Source organism: Pecten maximus, chromosome 7, assembly GCF_902652985.1.
Source record: "Pecten maximus chromosome 7, xPecMax1.1, whole genome shotgun sequence".
Taxonomy (NCBI): domain Eukaryota; kingdom Metazoa; phylum Mollusca; class Bivalvia; order Pectinida; family Pectinidae; genus Pecten; species Pecten maximus.
The window spans coordinates 34557591-34579560 of record NC_047021.1 but is presented as its reverse complement, the minus strand read 5'-3'; the positions used below and the strand labels follow the sequence as shown (position 1 = coordinate 34579560).

The 21970-nt window shown below is 37.8% G+C and overlaps 1 protein-coding gene across 4 annotated transcripts in view; it reads right to left on the bottom strand.

Moving 5' to 3' along the window:
- Positions 1-12812: 12812 nt before the first annotated feature.
- Positions 12813-21970, bottom strand: part of LOC117330673 — a 48926-nt gene continuing 39768 nt past the window's right edge. For all 4 annotated transcript variants that reach the window (XM_033889109.1, XM_033889110.1, XM_033889112.1 and 1 more), the window contains 8 exons: positions 21646-21724; positions 19152-19293; positions 17940-18052; positions 17031-17133; positions 15967-16077; positions 15546-15691; positions 14571-14711; positions 12813-13922 (listed from right to left, as the gene is read on the bottom strand). In XM_033889109.1, coding sequence (XP_033745000.1) covers positions 13755-13922; positions 14571-14711; positions 15546-15691; positions 15967-16077; positions 17031-17133; positions 17940-18052; positions 19152-19293; positions 21646-21724 — 1003 coding nt within the window. In that variant the 3' untranslated portion in view covers positions 12813-13754. The remainder of the gene's footprint in view (positions 13923-14570; positions 14712-15545; positions 15692-15966; positions 16078-17030; positions 17134-17939; positions 18053-19151; positions 19294-21645; positions 21725-21970) is intronic.

Genomic DNA, 21970 nt, shown 5'->3' with positions numbered 1-21970 from the left:
TTTTTTCAAATTTCCATATTTTGGTGAAATAAAAATTTTCATCCTTGTTTTGAAATAATCGCATTTGTCTTCCCCCCCCCCCCCCCCCTCCCTCTTCTTTTGTCTTTTATATCTTTATTTTTTATTTTGCAACCGGTTCATTATTTCCTGATCGTGTTGCCGTATTCCCTTCAGTACTCAAGCTGGATTGGCGAATTTGGAACTGTACACACAAAACAATCCATTTAACGCCAATAAATTATTAAAAATCAAAGTACACCTAGAAAGCACGTCAATAATTCAAACTACATTAATATATTTTCGTCTGGTGCGTCAAAGCAATGTATTTACAAAAACACAAGTATTTCAATAGCATAGAAAACACGCCGGGAAAAACAAATACAAGCTGCATCGTACAGCCGTTTGGTCCATATAAGACTCGTCAGTGATGTTAGGGACACTATATAGCCAGACTCGTCAGTGATGTTAGGGACACCATGCCAGACTCGTCAGTGATGTTAGGGACACCATACAGCCAGACTCGTCAGTGATGTTATGGACATCATACAGCCGTTTTGGTCCTTCTAAGGCTCGTAAGTGTGCCAGCAGTATGGAAATTCGGGATGGAAAATAACTCCCCCGATAAAAGTCAAATTAGAAAGTTATTCGTAATTCCAAATAACTGTCCATCTTTACTTTAAGTGTTTTAATGTGGAATTATTATCTAATAGAATGATGTAAAATAATTAATAAATGAAAGACCTTACACAGACGAAAACTGAGATTAAATATGTGTATAAGAACGTAAAACTATATGAAACAATTAAAACCAAGAGGATATCAAAACACACAAACGGAACATATAACACAACACCAGGAACTGAGGAGACACCAAAACACGGAATACAACACCGGGAACTGAGGAGACACCAAATACAACACCGGGAACTGAGGAGACACCAAATACAACACCGGAAACTGAGGAGACACCAAAACACGGAATACAACACCGGAAACTGAGGAGACACCAAAACATGGAATACAACACCAGGAGCTGACGAGACACCAAAACATGGAATACAACACCAGGAACTGAGGAGACACCAAAACACGGAATACAACACCGGGAACTGAGGAGACACCAAAACATGGAATACAACACCGGGAACTGAGGAGACACCAAAACATGGAATACAACACCAAAAATGGATACAACAGCGAGAATGAGAACCAATATCAACAGGGAACTGAGAGAACGAACAAACATGAATAAACCCCAGTAACTGAGAAAAACCAACTGAACAAACCAAACTAGACACCAAAACGGAATACAACACACAACCAGGAACACAAATGGATACACCCAGGAAACGAGGAGAACCAAAACATGGAAAACCCCGGAACTGAGGAACACCAAATACAACACCAGGAACTGAGGAGACACCAAAACATGGAATACAACACCAGGAACTGAGGAGACACCAAAACATGGAATACAACACCAGGAACTGAGGAGACACCAAAACATGTAATACAACACCAGGAACTGAGGAGACACCAAAACATGGAATACAACAACAGGAGAACGAGAACGATATAACCAAAACCATGGAATAAACACCAGAACTGAAACACAAACACAACACCAGGACTGAGGAGACACCAAACAGTAATACAAACAGGGAACTGAGGAGACACAAAAACATGGAATACAACACCAGGAACTGAGGAGGACACCAAAACATGAATACAACACCAGGAACTGAGGAGACACCAAAAATGGATACAACAACCGGGAAACTGAGGAGGAGACACCAACAACATGGAATTACAACACCAGGAACTGAGGAGACACCAAAACATGGAATACAACACCAGGAACTGCGGGACACCAAAACATGGAATTACAACACCAGGAACTGAGGGAGACACCAAACATGGAATACAACACCAGGAACTGAGGAGACACCAAAACATGGAATACAACACAGGAACTGAGGAGACACCAAAACATGGAATACAACACCAGGAACTGAGGAGACACCAAAACATGGAATACAACACCGGGAACTGAGGAGACACCAAAACATGGAATACAACACCAGGAACTGAGGAGACACTAAAACATGGAATACAACACAAGGAACTGAGGAGACACCAAAACATGGAATACAACACCAGGAACTGAGGAGACACCAAAACACGGAATAACAACACCAGGAACTGAGGAGACACCAAAACATGGAATACAACACCGGGAACTGAGGAGACACCAAAACATGGAATACAACCACAGGAACTGAGGAGACACCAAACACGGGAATACACACCAGTAACTGAGGAGACACCAAACATGGAATACAACACCAGGAACTGAGGAGACACCCAAAACATGGAATACAAAAACCAGTAAACAGGACTGAGGAGACACTAAAACATGGAATACAAAAACCAGGAACTGAGGAGACACCAAAACATGGAATACAACACAAGGAACTGAGGAGACACCAAAACATGTAATACAACAACGGGAACTGAGGAGACACCAAAACATGTAATACAACAACGGGAACTGAGGAGACACCAAAACATGGAATACAACACCGGGAACTGAGGAGACACCAAAACATGGAATACAACACCGGGAACTGAGGAGACACCAAAACATGGAATACAACACAGGAACTGAGGAGCCCAAAACATGGAATACAACCAACTGAGGAGACACCAAAACATGTAATACAACACCAGGAACTGAGGAGACACCAAAACATGGAATACAACACCGGGAACTGAGGAGACCAACAACAACATCGGGAACAAACACCGAAACATGGAGAACAACCAGGAAACTGGTAATACACAACAACTAGGAGAACAACACCAGTAATGAAAACACTAAAACAATGGAATAACACAGAACTGAGAGAACCAAACATGGAATACACACCAGTAAACAGGAACTACAACATGGAACACAGGAAGAAACCCAAAACTGAATACAACACAGGAACTGAGGAACACCAACAGAATACAAACATCTGAGAGACACAACAACAGGGAACAAAGACACCAAAACATGAAAAACAACGAACTGAGAGACAACCAACATGGAACTAGAACCCGAAACATGGAACACCAACCAGGAATGAGAACACCGAAACTGTAGAACAAACAGGAACTACGGAACCAAAACAAAAAACAACACCGGGAACTGAGGAGACACCAAAACATGGAACACAAACAGAGGAACCAACATGAATACAACAACCAACTGGAATACACAAACGGTGAAACAGGAACACTAAACATGGATACAACCAAAAATGAGGTAGAACACCAAAACTGGAACACCAAAACATGGAAGACCACAACATGGAAACAGGAACGGGAAACCAAAACTGGATAAACAACCAGGAACGAGGACGACCAAACAGAAAACACCGACGAGAACACCAAAACAGAAACCAAAACTGGAATGAGAGACACCAAACATGGAATACAACACCAGAACTGAGGAGACACCAAACATGGAATAAACCAGGAATGAGGAGACACCAAAACGAATAAACACATAACGAACCTGAAACATGAGAGACACCAAAAATGAGAACAACCAAACATGGAACAAACACCAGTAAACAGAACACGAAAAGATGGAATACCAAAACAGGAAACAACAGGAACCAAAGAGAACAAAACAGGAACACAGACGGAACTAAGAACCAAAAAACCAGGAACTGAGGAGACACCAAAACATGGAATACAACAACGGAACTGAGGAGACACCAAAACATGTAATACAACAACGGGAACTGAGGAGACACCAAAACATGGAATACAACACCGGGAACTGAGGAGACACCAAAACATGGAATACAACACCGAACAGGAGACAACCAACGAGGAGACACAAACATGGATACAACCGGGAACGAGCCCAAACAGAACAAACCAGGAACTGAGAACACAAAACTAGGAACAACACAGAACATGAAGACACCAAAACATGGAAACAAAACTGAATAGAGACACAAAACTGGAATACAACACCAGGAACTGGAAACACAAAACATGGAGACAACCCAAAACTGAGGAACACCAAACAGGAACGAACACCAAACTAGGAACACCAAACAGGAAAACGGGACCCAAACTGTAGAACCAAAACGGAATAAACACCAAAACTGAGACAACACTAAACTGGGAAGTACACCAAACACCATGTAATACAAGGAACAAGAAACAGAACATAACACAACCAGGAACTGAGGAGACACCAAAACATGACACACACGAACTGAGGAGACCAACATGGACAACACCAAAACTGAAGACACCAAACTGGAATAAGACACCAGAACATGGATAACACCAAACTATGGAAACACACCAAAACTGAGATACAACACCAGACTAGAATAACACCAAAACGAAGGACACAAAACATGTAACAGACACAGAAACTGAGGAACACCAAACACTGATGAAACACCAGAATGAGGAGACACCAGAAACTGAGAACACCAGAACATGGAAACACACCAAAACAGTGTACAAACAACAACACCGGAACTGAGGAGACACCAAAACACTGAATACAACACGGAACTGAGGAGACACCAAAACATGAATACAACACAGACACCAGGACACTAAACATAAACAATAAACACCAGGAACTGAGGAGATACCAAAACATGTAATACAACACCGGGAACTAAGGAGACACCAAAACATGTAATACAACACAAGGAACTGAGGAGACACCAAAACATATAACACAACACCAGGAACTGAGGAGACACCAAAACATGTAATACAACACCAGGAACTGAGGAACCAAAACATGAATAACACCAAACTGAGGAACAAAACTGGAACACAAAACCAGGAAGAGAACACCAAAACTGAATGAGAACACCAGAACTGAGAGACCCAAACATGATACACAGGAACTGAGAACACAAAACATGGAATACAACAGGAACTGAGGAGACACCAAAAACTTAATACAACACCAGGAACTGAGGACACCAAACACGAATACAACACCGGACTGAGGAGATACCAACATGTAATACACAACGGGACTGAGGAGAACCAAACTGTAATCAACACGATGAGAGAACCAACCCGATAAACAACACCAGGAACTGAGGAGACACCAAAACATGTAATACAACAACGGGAACTGAGGAGACACCAAAACACGTAATACAACACCGGGAACTGAGGAGACACCAAAACATGTAATACAACACCAGGAACTGAGGAGACACCAAAACATGGAATACAACACCAGGAACTGAGGAGACACCATGGAATACAACACCAGGAACTGAGGAGACACCAAACAGGAAACCAACACGGAATGAGAACACCAAAACAGGAAACAACCACAGAACTGGAGGACAACACCAAACTGAATACAACACCGAACAAGAACCACAAAACAGTAATAGAACACCAGAACTGAGGAATACAACACAAACTGAGGAACAAACAAAACCAACTAGAACACCAAAACATGAATACAACACCAGGAACGAGAACACCAAAACACGGAATAGAACACCGAAACTATGGAGACAACAAACTGAATAGCAACACCAAATAAGACACCAAATGAGAAACACCAAACAACGGGAACTGAGGAGACACCAAAACATGGAATACAACACCAGGAACTGAGGAGACACCAAAACATGGAATACAACACCAGGGAACTGAGGAGACACCAAAACATGGAATACAACACCAGGAACTGAGGAGACACCAAAACATGTAATACAACACCGGGAACTGAGGAGACACCAAAACATGGAACACAAAAACCAGGAACTGAGGAGACACCAAAACATGTAATACAACACCAGGAGCTGAGGAGACACCAAAACATGGAATACAACAACGGGAACTGAGGAGACACCAAAACATGGAATACAACAACGGGAACTGAGGAGACACCAAAACATGTAATACAACACCAGGAGCTGAGGAGACACCAAAACACGGAATACAACACCGGGAACTGAGGAGACACCAAAACATGGAATACAACAACCGGGAACTGAGGAGACACCAAAACATGTAATACAACACCAGGAACTGAGGAGACACCAAAACATGTAATACAACACCAGGAACTGAGGAGACACCAAAACATGGAATACAACACCAGGAACTGAGGAGACACCAAAACATGTAATACAACACCAGGAACTGAGGAGACATAAACTAGGATACACCAAACACATGACCCAGGAACTGAGGAACATGGAATACAACCAAACATGGAACACCAAATCAAACCGAACTGAGGAGACACCAAAACATGGAATACAACACCAGGAGCTGAGGAGACACCAACATGAATAACACAGGAATAACCGGAACTGAAAAACCATATAAACACAAGTAACTGAGGAAACACCAGACTGAATACACACAAATGGAGATCACAAACATGACAACAGGAACACAGGAGACACCAAAACAGGAACAACACGGAACTGAGGAGACACCAAAACATGGAATGACACACGGAACTGAGAGACAAAACAACCAAACGGGAGAACCAATGCAACAACGGGAAACCGAGGAGACCCAAACAGAATACACACGGAATGACAGGAACATGACAACACACGAAATGGAGTACAAAATGAATACACAACGGATACTAGGAACACAAATACAATGGAAACTGAGAAACCAAAAATGGATACAACTGTATAATACACTATATGCATTACACGATATATACAAATGTAAATTGTAAAACTATAAAATGTGATCAGCAGTTTTTATCACAGCACTCTGGTATTTGGTTAATACCAATATTTTATACAATGTTGTAAGACACTCGCAGCTTCTATAAATACCTACGACAGACATCAGATCAATTTGATCGGAATTCTCAACTGACGACAAAGTAATATCAACCAGATATTTTCAGCACGAGAACTACACCCTAGAAGTAAGGTAACCAAGCAGTTACCAGAAAAAAAAAGTAAAAAAAAACCCACTCAATTACGACAAACTCAAATTAGTAGGTGCATCTGAAGAGCACATGTTATCTGCAAAGATGCTTTACTTTGTGACTATGCGAGGGAGATAATGGGGGCGTTTTGAACGAAAAACTCATCTAAAAGGCATCCATTGCAAATGTATGTAAGAAATCTCTGACACGCCCCGTCCGACAGACACGCCCACCATTTTCCCTGACATTTCTTCTTCACTACGATGCATCCCATGAGATGAAGGAGTAACCTCAGTTATGACGGAATGGGAAAGATGGAAAAAAAAAAAAAAAAAAAATCAAATAAATCTTGTTCTCCTCAACCTTGTCGTTATAAATATTTATTTATCGTAAGAGTATAAGCTACCAATATGTTTTAAACAATATTATCTAGTTTTGGAATTGTAAATATTTGTGTTCAGGTTTGATAAAGATATTCTGTCAGTACTATCTGTTACGACCCGCCTGCTCTGAGAAACTCATCTCGCAACGCTCTAAGCGAGATAACTCCTGGAAAAAAGAGAAAGAAAAAAAAAGTTATTTCTCAAATAGTATCGTCTATTTATGTTGTTTATCTCAATTTAACATAAACAAAACTGTAATTAAATAAAACATTATTAACAAGACCATAGATTCAATAATATATGCATTTCCACTGGAAAGCATGATTGGATTAAAAGGAAAACATCTTAAATAAGGAACTTCCTATGCTATCATATGGAAAATTTAAAATTAAGGAATTTCCTAAGTTCAGGAATATTGATGAAACTGGGTAAGATTAATCAGCAATGCGACTTGGAATCTGATAATAAAACTGTTCTATAAAAAAAATCTGTATAGTGTATATCGGGTAGGGTTAAAATATGGTAATTCAACTTTTCTTTTGACATGTAAACAATTGTTTTAAATGGAGCTTATTTTTTGTTTTTTTTTAACTGGATCGATGAAATCCTTGTGCAAGAAATATCTGTATCGATTTATTATTTCATTTGTTTGTCAAACTTGCTCTGTACAATGACCTCTTGGCTGACCATTTAGTGTGATAAAGTGAATGATTACAATCAACGCGACACAAATGTTAACTGTAATCTAATCGTATGATGGCGTTTTAAACATCGTGTGAATGTTTCTAATGCTACCATCAAAACATCGTAAAAATGAATGAAACACAATCTTATAATTATAGCATACACAGTATTCCAAGAATGTTTTCCGGAAGTAGATACTTCTTTCGTGAATTAAAACCAAGAGTTATCCTTCTTGGTACAAATACACCACAATAAATGAAGCTTTAGGCGGATTTTATACTCGGTAAAGTTTGATACAATCAATCATAGCAAGATATTTTTTTTTCATAAGTTTATCGTATAAAGCGTGTTAATCAAACAATACAAGTCCATGACTGTGGACGTACTGGAGCGTAAAATATCTTCCGCGGATTTTTTTTTACTTTTGGTCCCCGGCATCAATGACGAGTCATAGAAGGTCAAAGTAGCTACACGGGGCATTTTATATTCCTTATTTGGCGAAAAATGTATACATTACTCCAGCTAGAGTTACCCAGCGTCGGGCGCTGTAGTCTTCGTTATAGGAGCTATCCCAGGTTCACAGGTATCATTCTGTACAGAAATGAAGCCTTTTTTTTTTTTATCTTTAGATCGGCCCCTGACATCACTTAGAGTCGCAAAAGTATTCAGTTAAAAGTCGTTATTAATGAAACTGTTTTCTTCTGTACAGCCTTCGTGAAACGCACGACTGACCATGAAGACACGATAAAATTCTATACCGAGGACGAATTCGTGCAGATAGTCGAGTTCTTGGCTGATGTCTTTATGGAGTTTGGAAGAAAGATCTTTGAACAGACTGGCATACCATGTGAAAATGGTGTCCCTCCCTTGGTCATGACAATAGTATATATAGGTCTTTACATTTTCTAACTACTTTGGTCTCGTACAACTACAAGTCTGACTTTCTCGGAAGAGCCTAGCACAGCAGGTAAGGAAGGCTTTGCTGACCATACCGCCATGAAAGTACATTTTATGATTTTTTTTCCATTTCACATTTCAGCAGTTAATATGAACATTATCCATTGGTCCCTATACTGTACCAAAATCATAGTAATTGATAGTACGTGCCACCAGAAATACACAAGTCATGGACATACAGGAAGGGCCTGCGACAAAGATGTACATACTTTCCTATAGAAAATTTTGAGGTTCTTAAGTTTAGGAATGTTGATGAACATTCAATCAACAAGAGGCCCAGGGGCCTTAACGGTCATCTGACTCTAAATTAAAACCCTTATATAATTGTAGTATGCATTCTCTGTAGCAAGTATATAGTGGCACTGTTGGCCATGGTGGCCATCTTGCATTTCTGACTGACCCAATAAATAATAACACTTGGTCTGGACCATCTAAGGATAATTTCTGGTAAGTAAGAGCTGAATCCCACCGGTGGAATTTGAGAAGAAGTTTAAAATAGGTGTTGTTCAGGAAAACCATGTTTGCGCAATCATGTTACAAAATGGCCACCATTGCTGCCATGTCAAAGTTTTTACGAGGCCAATTTTCAGCTCAATGGTACCAGTGGAACTGGAGAAGAAGTTTAAAATGTGTTTTTTAAGATAGCGGATATGGCGGCCATCTTGGATTTAAGACCAATCTGAAAAATAACAACACTTGGTCGGGATCATCTCAGGAACATTTCAGGCAAGTTTCAGCCCAATAGCACTGGTAGAACTTGAGAAGAAGTTCAAAATGTGTTTTTGAAGATGGTGGTTATGGTGGCCATCTTGGATTTCGAACCGACCTGAAAAATAACAACTCTTGTTTGGGATCAAATCAGGTGATTTCAGGCAAGTTTCAGCTCAATAGCACTGGTGGAACTTGAGAAGAAGTTTAAAATGTGTTTTTCAGGATGGCGGTTATGGCGGCCATCTTGGATTTCGGATCGGCCCGAAAAATAACAACACTTGGTCGGGATCATCTCAGGATCATTTCTGGCAAGTTTCAGCCCAACAGCACTGGTGGAAGTTGAGAAGAAGTTTAAAATGTGTTTTTCAAGATGGCGGCTATATCAGGATAATTTCAGGCAAGTTTCAGCTCAATAGCACTGGTGGAACTTGAGAAGAAGTTTAAAATGTGTTTTTCAAGATGGCGGCTATGGAGGCCATCTTGGATTTCGGACCGACCCGTAAAATAACAACACTTGGTCGGGATCATCTCAGGATCATTTCTGGCAAGTTTCAGCTCAATAGCACTGGTGGAATTTGAGAAGAAGTTTAAAAGGTGTTTTTCAAGATGGCGGCTATGGCGGCCATCTTGGATTTCGGACCGACCCGAAATAATAACAACACTTGGTCGGGATCATATAAGAATCATTACAGGCAAGTTTCAGCTCAATAGCACTGGTGGAACTTGAGAAGAAGTTTAAAATGTGTTTTTCAAGATGGCTGCTATGGCGGCCATCTTGGATTTCGGACTGACCCGAAAAATAACAACACTTGGTCGGGATCATCTCAGGATCATTTCTGGCAAGTTTCAGCCCAACAGCACTGGTGGAAGTTGAGAAGAAGTTTAAAAGGTGTTTTTCAAGATGGCGGCTATGGCGGCCATCTTGGATTTCGGACCGACCCGAAAAATAACAACACTTGGTCGCAAACATATCAGGATAATTTCAGGCAATTTTCAGCTCAATAGCACTGGTGGAACTTGAGAAGAAGTTTAAAATGTGTTTTTCAAGATGGCGGCTATGGCGGCCATCTTGGATTTCGGACTGACCCGAAAAATAACAACACTTGGTCGGGATCATCTCAGGATCATTTCTGGCAAGTTTCAGCCCAACAGCACTGGTGGAAGTTGAGAAGAAGTTTAAAATGTGTTTTTCAAGATGGCGGCTATGGCGGCCATCTTGGATTTCGGACCGACCCGAAAAATAACAACACTTGGTCGGGATCATCTCAGGATCATTTCTGGCAAGTTTCAGCCCAACAGCACTGGTTGAACTTGAGAAGAAGTTTAAAATGTGTTTTCAAAATGGCGGCTATGGCGGCCATCTTGGATTTCGGACTGACCCGAAAAATAACAACACTTGGTCAGGACCATCTCAGGATCATCTCAGGCAAGTTTCAGCTTAATCCCACTGGTGGAACTTGAGAAGAAGATTGAAATGTGAAAAGTTTACGCACGGCGGACGGCGGACGGCGCACGGCGCACGGCGGACGGCGCACGACGACGGACGAAGCATGATGACTATAGGTCATCCTGACCCTTCGGGTCAGATGACCTAAAAATGTTCGTGTCAATCTGGTGTTAGTGGTATATCTTTTGTCCTCGTTTTAATATTTTAAGTTAGAGATATGGTTTGCTTCACATGATTATATTTTCCATGGGCACCACCATTTTGAAATAGAATAAAAACACTGCTTAAATCCTTCACACAATTTTATTCAACAAGAATGTAAAAAGATAAAGAATTGAATAAATTATAACAATGACAAAATTCACACTCCGGGTCATCAATGATCAACATCCGGGGTCACACTCCAAACCACTAACAATGGAGTTCACTCAACGACACTGATATCACACAGGTCAACTACACAGAGACAATAACAGTTATCTCCCTTGTCACATTGTATCGATACTTAACAATATTTATCTCCCTTGTCACATTGTATCGATACTTAACAATATTTATCTCCCTTGTCACATTGTATCGATACTTAACAACAGTTATCTCCCTTGTCACATTGTATCGATACTTAACAATAGTTATCTCCCTTGTCACATTGTATCGATACTTAACAACAGTTATCTCCCTTGTTACACTGTCCTAAATGAATTGTATGCGTTATTTCAACTGAACAAACCAACTCCCTTTCCAAACATTTGTGTTCTGACATTTTAGTTTATAATTAGGAATTTTGTTCTGTGTGAATTCTAATGTGTGTAACGCATATTAGGAATTTGTAAGCTCATACATTTTCAACCTGTTCCAGGTTTCTCATGTTTGAAAAAAAAAAAAAAAAATATATCATAATAAAATATACCTACTGCTAGTTCTGTAAAGGTACATATTTTAGCGGTTTTTGTGCTGCATGCATTCTGCCAAATTTTGATTGTGCTTATTGTATATTTGTTTATGTTGTTTTCTATGAAAAAATATTAAGACCAAGATTGTTCGTCATTGTAGCAATCTTTCAAAATTCAGTGAATGTTATGCGCTGAATTTGAGTCCGCCAAAAAAGTACTTTTGCAGAAATCAAAAAAATTTGAAAACTTACTTGACAACTTGTTAATATACAATTTCAGTGTCATTTTGTTAATTTGATTCAAAAACCAAAACCCATACCTGTGAAATCTAATTGTGCTAACTACATATACCAGTGCTAATTAAATCTATACTGTGCAGATTTGATGTGATTGGGGGGGGGGGGGGGGGGGGGGGGGGGGGGGGGGGGGGGGGCACTTCACTAGGTCACACTGCAATGCAGACACGACAAGCTCACACACAGACCACACATGTACACAAAATATTCTTTCTCCTTTACATAAAACTCAACACACTTTTGTTCTTAAATTAAAATAACAATTAATATCATAAATTAACATAAAAAATGGAATGTAACACAACACAACCTCTAACTTTGTGAATATAATGATTTGTAAACATAAAAAATCACTGTGATGGCCCTATTAGCACTTAACTGACTGGGTGAGGAGGAAACATCCATATATAGTAACACAGCGGATTACTAAACAGTAGTGCTAGTTCAGATAAATGGGACTCCATTATGAATTTTTTTTTTGAGGATTTATTTGTAAACTAAACCACAAGTGTACTATACACTGTCAGGTTTGTTCCAAATGTTTCTTTAATAAAAAAAAAAAAAAATAAAAAAAATAAAAAAAAATAAAAAATAAAAAAAAAATAAAAAAAATAAAAATAAAATTTAGTTACTTTTAGAAACTAAATGCATCAAATAATCTCCCCTCCAATTACCTCCCTTGAATATCATATTAAAATAAATTGGCTATAGAATTTGAAAAAGGCTTATACAAAATGTTTTAAAAATAACCACTTTTATTATAAAAGTGTCTTTGAGACTTTAACATCAGCTATAGAGATGGGAGGGAGTGGATTCAAGTTGGAATTTTAAAAATTTTAAAAAGTGCTTATACCAACAAAATTCTAAAGCTAACCAGCTTCCTTAAAAAAAGTACTTTGAGACTTTCACATTAGTCACATAGATGGAGGGAGGCAGGGGGTTCCAGTCCTCCCAGATTTATGGGATAACGAAAAGTGGGAGATTTTAATAATCTCTATAAATTCTAAGATATATCATCATAATCTGAACAGATTGCTCTAGCTGGGACAAGGAAAGTTTGAAGTTTTGGAATGTATTGTTGGCCAACCACAATGGCAGAAAAATGTAGAAATGTTTAAATATTTTCACAACTAAATCGTAGACCTGAGAAAAAACCCAACTACCTGGTAAAATCAGGGACATGTTGTGTCAGGCTAAACTGGTACAGTATATACCATCTACAAGTACCTACATAACACAGACTACAGAATCTATATCCTGGCATTACCTCAGGGACTTGGCTCAAATCCCCAACCGATGGTCCATATACATAATTATTATACTTATATATGGACTGTGGAGTGGAAACTTGTGCCAAACCCCTGTGGGCAGTACTGTACTATCTGCTATCCAGTATTCGCTGTTTTTTTTTGTTTTTTATTATCCAGACTTCTTCACAGGTTGAAGTGGTTCTGTCTTCATGTTTTTCAGGCGCAACTCGTTCAGAATTTGCGCTGTGTTCAGGGCAGCTTCCTTATCACCTGCTTGCTGTTGTGCTTGTTGAAGATACAACCAGAACGGCATCATATCTGGCTGTAGTTCCGTACCCTGTTAACGATACACGGATACACGTACAATATACTGGACAAGTCATAGCTCTGTATAATGTACCCAGGTATTTATTTTAATCGATACAATTTTAATGTGTTTTATGCTTTTATCAGTGAATATGGTGGACCCAATTAAATTGTTATTTTAAGAATGATTCACTGCCTGGATTTCACCTAGATTTACCATGTAGATGTTGCTGATGAGCAAAAAATACAAGCCATTCGGAAACACCTGGTCACATTCTCCTTGTAGATTTTCAAGAATCTCCAGATAATTAAATGTATACCTTGTTCATGATTTACCCTCACCTAATTGATTTTTAGTTAAATGCAAACTTTTTTTGACATGTCAGTATTCTCTTCATGACTTGTCAGTAGAGATCTATAGAATCTCCCATATTTGTATGCTACACTAACTTCATACTGCATTAGTATATTACAACTCCCAGCCCTTACAGACCTAAATATGTTTCAAGTATAATGCTATATAAGACCGTCAAAGATAATGCCGTATAGCCAATGTTCTTTGCGAAAAGCTCCAGATATTAGATGACATCTTCCAGCATATCAATATTTTAACACTATTTAGCTTTTATAAAATACAATTCTATTTTTATAATGAAGTGACTATAGCAATAAGTGTTACCCTTTTGAAGTGTGGAACTGCTTCGGCTGGACGGCCATTGTTCATGAAAAAGTCTCCCATGGCAGCGTGGATGTCCCAGAGGTCAGGATTAAGGGCGAGAGCCTTGTTGTAAGCCGCTTCTGCCTCTTTATTCTTCTTCAACTGTGAAACATATGTACAACTCAAACATAAATAAACATGTTTATAAACATACAAATGTCAGCCAACAATAACACAAAGGTCAACCAGAAATCAAAGGTCAAACAACGACAGAGGTCAAACAATGACAGAGGTCAAACAACCACACAGGGGTAAATCAAAACACTCAGGGGTCAAACCAAAATACAAACGTTATCAACAATCAAAGGTCAAACAACCACACAGGGGTCAAACAATGACAGAGGTCAAACAACAACATAAGTCAAACAACAACACAGGGGTCAAACATTGACAGAGGTCAAACAACCACACACGGGTCAATCAAAACACTCAGAGGTCAAACAACCACTCAGAGGTCAAACAACCACACAGAGGTCAAACAACCACACAAATGTCAACAACAGTCAAAGGTCAAACAACCACACAGGTGTCAAACAATGACAAAGGTCAAACAACCACACAGGGTCATACAATGACAGAGGTCAAACAACTACACAGGGGTCAATTCACACTCAAAGGTCAAACAACCTCACAAAAGTCAACAACAATCAAAGGTCAAACAACCAAACAGGGGTCAAGCAGCAATGACAGGTCAAACAACAACACAAATGTCAACCAACAATTAAAGGTCAAACAACCACACAAAGGTCAACCATCAGTCAAAGGTCAAACAATAATACAAAGGTAAAAAATTAGCAAAGGGCAAATAAAGTAAATTAATCAGCAAATGGAATTGATGAATAAACAACAAGTTTAACACATTATCTCTGTCTTATAATGGCTTCATGTGTACGTATAAATAACTTGTAGAACCCAAGAAACATATATTTACTATACCTGTGTGAGTATTTTGCCCTTGTTAAGATGAGCGATGACAAAATTTGGGTCAAGGTCAATTGCTTTCTGTGTGTTTTCCAGTCCGTCCCTCAGTCGTTGTAAATCAAAATACATCTGTCCTTGTTTCATTTTCACCTCAGCATTACCTGTCAAATTCAACAAAAAGTCATTGTATAAAGTACTTCATTCTAAACTTTAGAAGTCAGGTTCATATCCCTGCAGGCGACCATGTCTATCAATAATATTACTTCATAGAAGGTGAACCTTAAAAAATTAAAACAGTTTGAGCAAACAGTACTGGGGTGACATTTAAAATTGACAATGACCTTTAATTTTCAGTCAAAGGATGACAATGCTAACATTATCAAGCTGGTCACAGAATACATCCTCCTGATAAGAAATGATAACTAAAATGCCCTACCTGGTAGTAATTGTTGGAGTTTGGTGTAAATTTGAATTTTTCTTGACTCCAGTTTCTTTTTTCTCTCATCTGATTGTGAAAGTCCACCCAGTTCATTAGAGACTGCCAGCTCTGTGTCCAAAGATAATGGATGAAATTGAGATATATATAGGGAAGTCAAAGAAATATGACAACTCCAACTTAAATTCTTACTCCCATGTTGTACACTGCTAAGTCAGATGTGACAAGTTTGTTTGTAAAATACAAAGGTACATATGTATTGGTTTTGTTTTAACATATTTTATTGCCAATATACAGCAAAAGGATTGGACACAAGTTACATGAACAATAGTTGCCCATCCTAATCTGTATTTGTCTTTTAAAGCAACAAAATCAAATTGAATACTACGAGAAATGGTTCTCAAGATATCTGTTGATCAGGTCATTTTAATATCCGTTTACATACTAGTATCAGTAAGCCATTACTGTATTCAACACCACCATTACAATAGCATTAATTGATGTTAAACTTATCTATTTTTATTAATTTTTTCTGAGTATGTATGAATTAAAGAAAATCTCACACTACAACAAAGCTCTGCCTGCCCTATAACCTTACCCTCGTAACTTTGCCTGCCCTAACCTTACCCTCAAAGCTCTGCCTGCCCTAACCTTACCCTCAAAGCTCTGCCTGCCCTAACCGTTTCCCTCAAAGCTCTGCCTGCCCTAACCGTTTCCCTCAAAGCTCTGCCTGCCCTAACCTTACCCTCAAAGCTCTCCCTGCCCTAACCTTACCCTCAAAGCTCTCCCTGCCCTAACCTTACCCTCAAAGCTCTGTGTCCCCTAACCTTACCCTCAAACCTTTGTGTCCCCTAACCTTACCCTCAAAGCTCTGCGTCCCCTAACCTAACCCTCAAAGCTCTGCATCCCCTAACCTTACCCTCAAAGCTCTGCCTGCCCTAACCTTACCCTCAAACCTCTGCCTCCCGTAAACTTACCCTCAAACCTCTGCCTGCCCTAACCTTACCCTCAAACCTCTGCCTGCCCTAACCTTACCCTCAAACCTCTGCCTGCCCTAACCTTACCCTCGTAAAACAGGCGCTCCTCCTTGGTCTTAGCACGTTTCTTCTGTATACCTACTGCTACAGTGTCACCCAAATTGATGGTGCCGTGGTATGTTCCCTCCGGCTGTTAACAGACAATCGATTCAATAACTTATCATTGAAATCATTGTCTTTGCCATTGAATCCCTCCAAGACAAAGTATTTTGCACTTAAAGCAACAATCGAGTACCATTATGTAATTAATTTATATTACTTGAAAATTCATCATGTATTGGAACATTTGAAAAAGAAGTGTAATATTGATTAATGTTATTTCAGACAAATTAAAACAAAAGGATTGTACCTTTACTGCTTTTATCATAAAAACGCTATCATGAATTACTATTTGTAAAAATAATAATTTGACACTATTAAACTGTGATACTAATTTGCATTTTGACATTGAGGTGATTTACATCATAAAAACAAGTAACAGGCATGGATACACACATACCTTTTAGAGTAACAAGATTTATCATCCATCTTTGAATTTATCCATATCAACCCTGCAGATTTATTACTTCTTCTCTTTGTGTTGTTTACCTGAATAAACCCTTATTGGTGATATAATTTACCTGAATTTACCTGTACCAAACTATCTTAATTACTAGGTAAATTACCTTTTTAGTCAGGATGAACTTCAGCTCGCTTTACGGTTTACCTGAATTACCTGTCTCCTGTATTTGAATTAACCTGAGTTTACCTGTATCAGACAGCTTACTTACCAGGTAAATTGTTCTTAAGTTTGTTTTACAGTTTACCTGAGTTTACCTGTATCCTTTCTTGAAGTTAACCTGATTTTATATAGAAATAAGCCTCTATTATTGGTTTTACCTGGATTTACTGATACAGTCTGATTACAGTCTACCTGAGTTTACTTGTATTACTTACCAGGTATAATATTTCCCCGGCCTCCTGTATACACTCCTGGGGTTTGTGGGCGTCGTCCAGGTGAGGGTAAAGCTTTTTGTACCACTCCCCTTGTGTAAACCCAGGATACACACCTGTACAGGTACACACATAAAGATATATATACTATTTATATAGAATGCATTCTGATATGTCCATTGAGGAATGTTCGGACAAACCCCTGGAAGGATGGAGAGGTTGAGATTGATAATATATATATGAAACTACCCTCTGAAATTTCATGAGGGAGCGATTTCCTTTTTAAGGTGGTGGTGAGGGGCCAAGGTTGCTGGTATATACATACTAATCCTAACCCTAACCTAACACATTGATAAGTATGTATTTCAATAATTTAGGAAAAAACATATTAAGGCTAGCTAGCTAGCTCTTTCTTGATTCTTTTTTTGACCTGAAATGTTACATTCTGAACATAGCTGTTTGTTCGCATCACATAAAACTATCTGTGAATTGTTGAGCAGGTTGTCATGAAGCATGCATTTCCTTTCTTGAATAAATATTTGATTTACACTGATTTTGAAATCAATAATTTGTCAGACAGAAAAAAAAAAAACTGTTAGCTAAACGGAAATGTGTAGCTTCTGAAATGGTGTGTATGTTTCAATTATGCAGGGAAATGTGCCTTCCAGCTAAATTGTCACTTTAAACAAGATAAAAAAAACCCTGAATATTTCATTCCACTTATCAGCACATGTTTATCTTCGGGACAATATTGGTGGCAGAGATGAAAGGAAAGGAAATTTTAGTTCAATAAATGTTACACAAATCTAGATTGTTTTAAGATTTTAATCAGATAAAAAGCTAGCATGACTGTACTTAATCATTCTTCTGCAACGATCTTGGTAACATTTTCCTGGGCTTATGGGGAAAGTGTAGTTCAAACACATTATAAGTATTTCCATCAGTTTTTATTACCTTGCAATACCAAATCCTCCCGAGATGTATATAGCCAATAACAGGTCTAACAGAACATCAATCGGTTCATAAGTTATACAGTTATAACATATCTTACCTGTAACCCACCAATATCTTGTTAAATGTGCCCCTAATGGAGACACAGAAATTCCACGAATTTCTTCTCCTGAGCCCATATAATTTCTCTTTAAATCGAACTCATGAATTTCAAAAAAAAAAAAAAAAAAAAATTATAAACAAATGAAATAGTTTCCGTTTTACCTCCAGGAGGTGTTTGGTGGATGTCATAGAGAAACCAGCGTTTCCGTCCGAAGATAACGCCATTCCAAGCATCAGCATGTTTGTGAAAACTAACTCCGCTGCTGGATGCTCCCATGAAAAATATACTGTCATCAATGCCATCCTGACAATCGAGACAACAATATAACTATTAATATTATCTTTGATGTGAAATAAATCATACAAATTATAAAGAACAAAGGGAGATAATCACGTAAATCCTCACATGACTAATGTATATAATCAGGGGAGGTAATAGATGTAAATCAATATATCACATGACTAACATTACTTATCAAGGGAGATAATCAAATATAATTCCTCATATCACATTTCTATTGTGAGCAACCACACATAAATTTTCATATTAAGGAAATAAGTAGTCAAAAGAGATATATTGAATGACATTTGACCTTTCACATCAATTATCTAAAAGTAAATTCATTTCCGATTCATGTAACATGCATAGATATCAAATATCTACAAAATTAAAATCTATGAGGAAGTTATGGGTAAAAGGAAAACAATCATTATAGAATAATGTTGGTGTTAGTTTTCATTATGTAAAACTGCTTACATCCATCACATGTGTAAATGAGCACATCTACACTGTATGTTTATATGATAATGTAGCTAACTTTTCACACATATTCTGTTTCTGTTTTGATAATAAAAATAGGAATAAGGAAGTTGTATTTCTTGAACGATTTTATAAAAATTCTGACACATGATGTACTATAGAACACAAAATGGAGGGATGACCTCAATCACTAAACCTGGAGTCGGACATGGACATGGACATGAAACAGTGTTCGCGAAGCTGACTGTAATTTGACAAAATCCTGTACAATTTGGGCACCTAATTAATCCAGACAACTTGGTCCCACTGTATACATTTCTATGTAATCCTGTATAATCTGGACACCTGTATAAACCAGACAACTAGGTCCCACTCTATACATTTCTATGTAACCCTGTATAATCTGGACACCTGTATAAACCAGACAACTAGGTCCCACTGTATATATTTCTATGTAACCCTGTATAATCTGGACACCTGTATAAACCAGACAACTAGGTCCCACATACTGTAAATTTGTAAACATTAAATCTTAAAATAAGGCTGTCTAGTTATTCAATTTTAATGAAAAAAAACCTTTTTGAAATACATGTACATATATGAAATACACTTTAAAAGGAAAAATCTGAAGTCAGTTTGATGCTTGATTTAGAAAGGCATCAGTGTATGTCTGAAGCCTGGCATTTCAATCAAGAGTTTAAAAGTATCTGATGCCAAGTTATGTCTACATGCTATCAACTAAAAAGTACCTAGATGTTTTATCGTTATCAAAGTTCAGCCGCTAAATCAACATCAACATTAACTTGGAATATACCTGTAACATGAGTTCAAACAACAAGCAAGATTCATCGACAGGACATTGTAGGAATTTTTTGTCTATCAATAGCTCTCTCTGATTCCTTTGTTGCCATTTGAAAATGAAAATTTCATAGGATTTAACCAAAAATGTTTGCCAAACTTTATCAAATATCACTGATAGTTATCAGATTCACAGACTTTCATATTACTACTTCAATGGACTTGGTACATTTTGAGTTCAAAAAGCAAATGCTTCGTAACAGAATTATTTTTGCGTATAAAGTTTTATTGATGAAAAAATGTGCATCTTCAGAACCATGTTTTAAAAATTCTGAAGTTACAAAATTGCTTAATCAATTTATAACTGCAAGTGTAATGAATATAAATGCAATCTGGCTATTTCAACATTTTTGCCTTCAGAGTGAAATTGATACATGAAATATGACTAAAAATTTAGTAACAGTGTATTTGAAACATAGTCAAATCCAAACTGTTTTATAAACTAAATTTATCCTGTAACACAAACTTTCAAAGTAGGACATATGGGCTTTTAACTGGACAATGTATGATAGGATTAAAAATGATCTGTATTAAACAAGGTCGAGCCCATTAGAATGTACCAGGCATAGGCTTATTCCTGTATTTTTAATTTTTTTGAATAGCAAATACTGTATAGACGATTATTTTTGTTGGGGATGATATTTTCGCTATTTCTCAGGCCCTTGACGTGGTCATGAAACTTTGATCTAGGAGTAAATGTTACCTGAAAATAATTCACGTTTAATCTCGATGAAATCTTGTGTTTAAAAGCTGAATATAACTGAGAGGAATACCTATTAAACATTCGGGACAAATGTCTACTGATAAAAATAAAGAAAACCTGACAAGGGGAAAGATTCTGCAACAGTGACAGAGTTTTTGACCAACAATCATACATTAAACAATTTTTAAGGGAGCAATATTTGCGATCTTATGGTCAGATCCCCAAATTTTAATTTGTTAATTTAATTCCTTTGTTTAAAATGAAAACTGAGAAATGTTTGACCCATGAAAATAATCAGCTTGCAGTATACACAACATTAGTACAAACATTCTCACCTTAATTTCGAAATATTTTGGTGGTTTTAAAGTTTTGGGCAAAGTTGAATCGTTGTAGAAACTTCGGTCAAAGATGTAGCTGAAAAATATAATAGTAAAACTCATTCCAACATGATATATTTAGTAGAACTAAACATTAAATAAAATAAATGAGTAAACAGCATTTCTATTAAATTGACCAAAAACATTGTCTGAGACTCTGCTCTAGCTGACATTTGTGTACTGCATGGAAACAAACCAAAGAGCAGCAGTGATCTGTGGGTTTTCAACGATGAAATAACAAGTTATTAATTGGATATTCATTTTGTAAAGTATTGTGAATTAA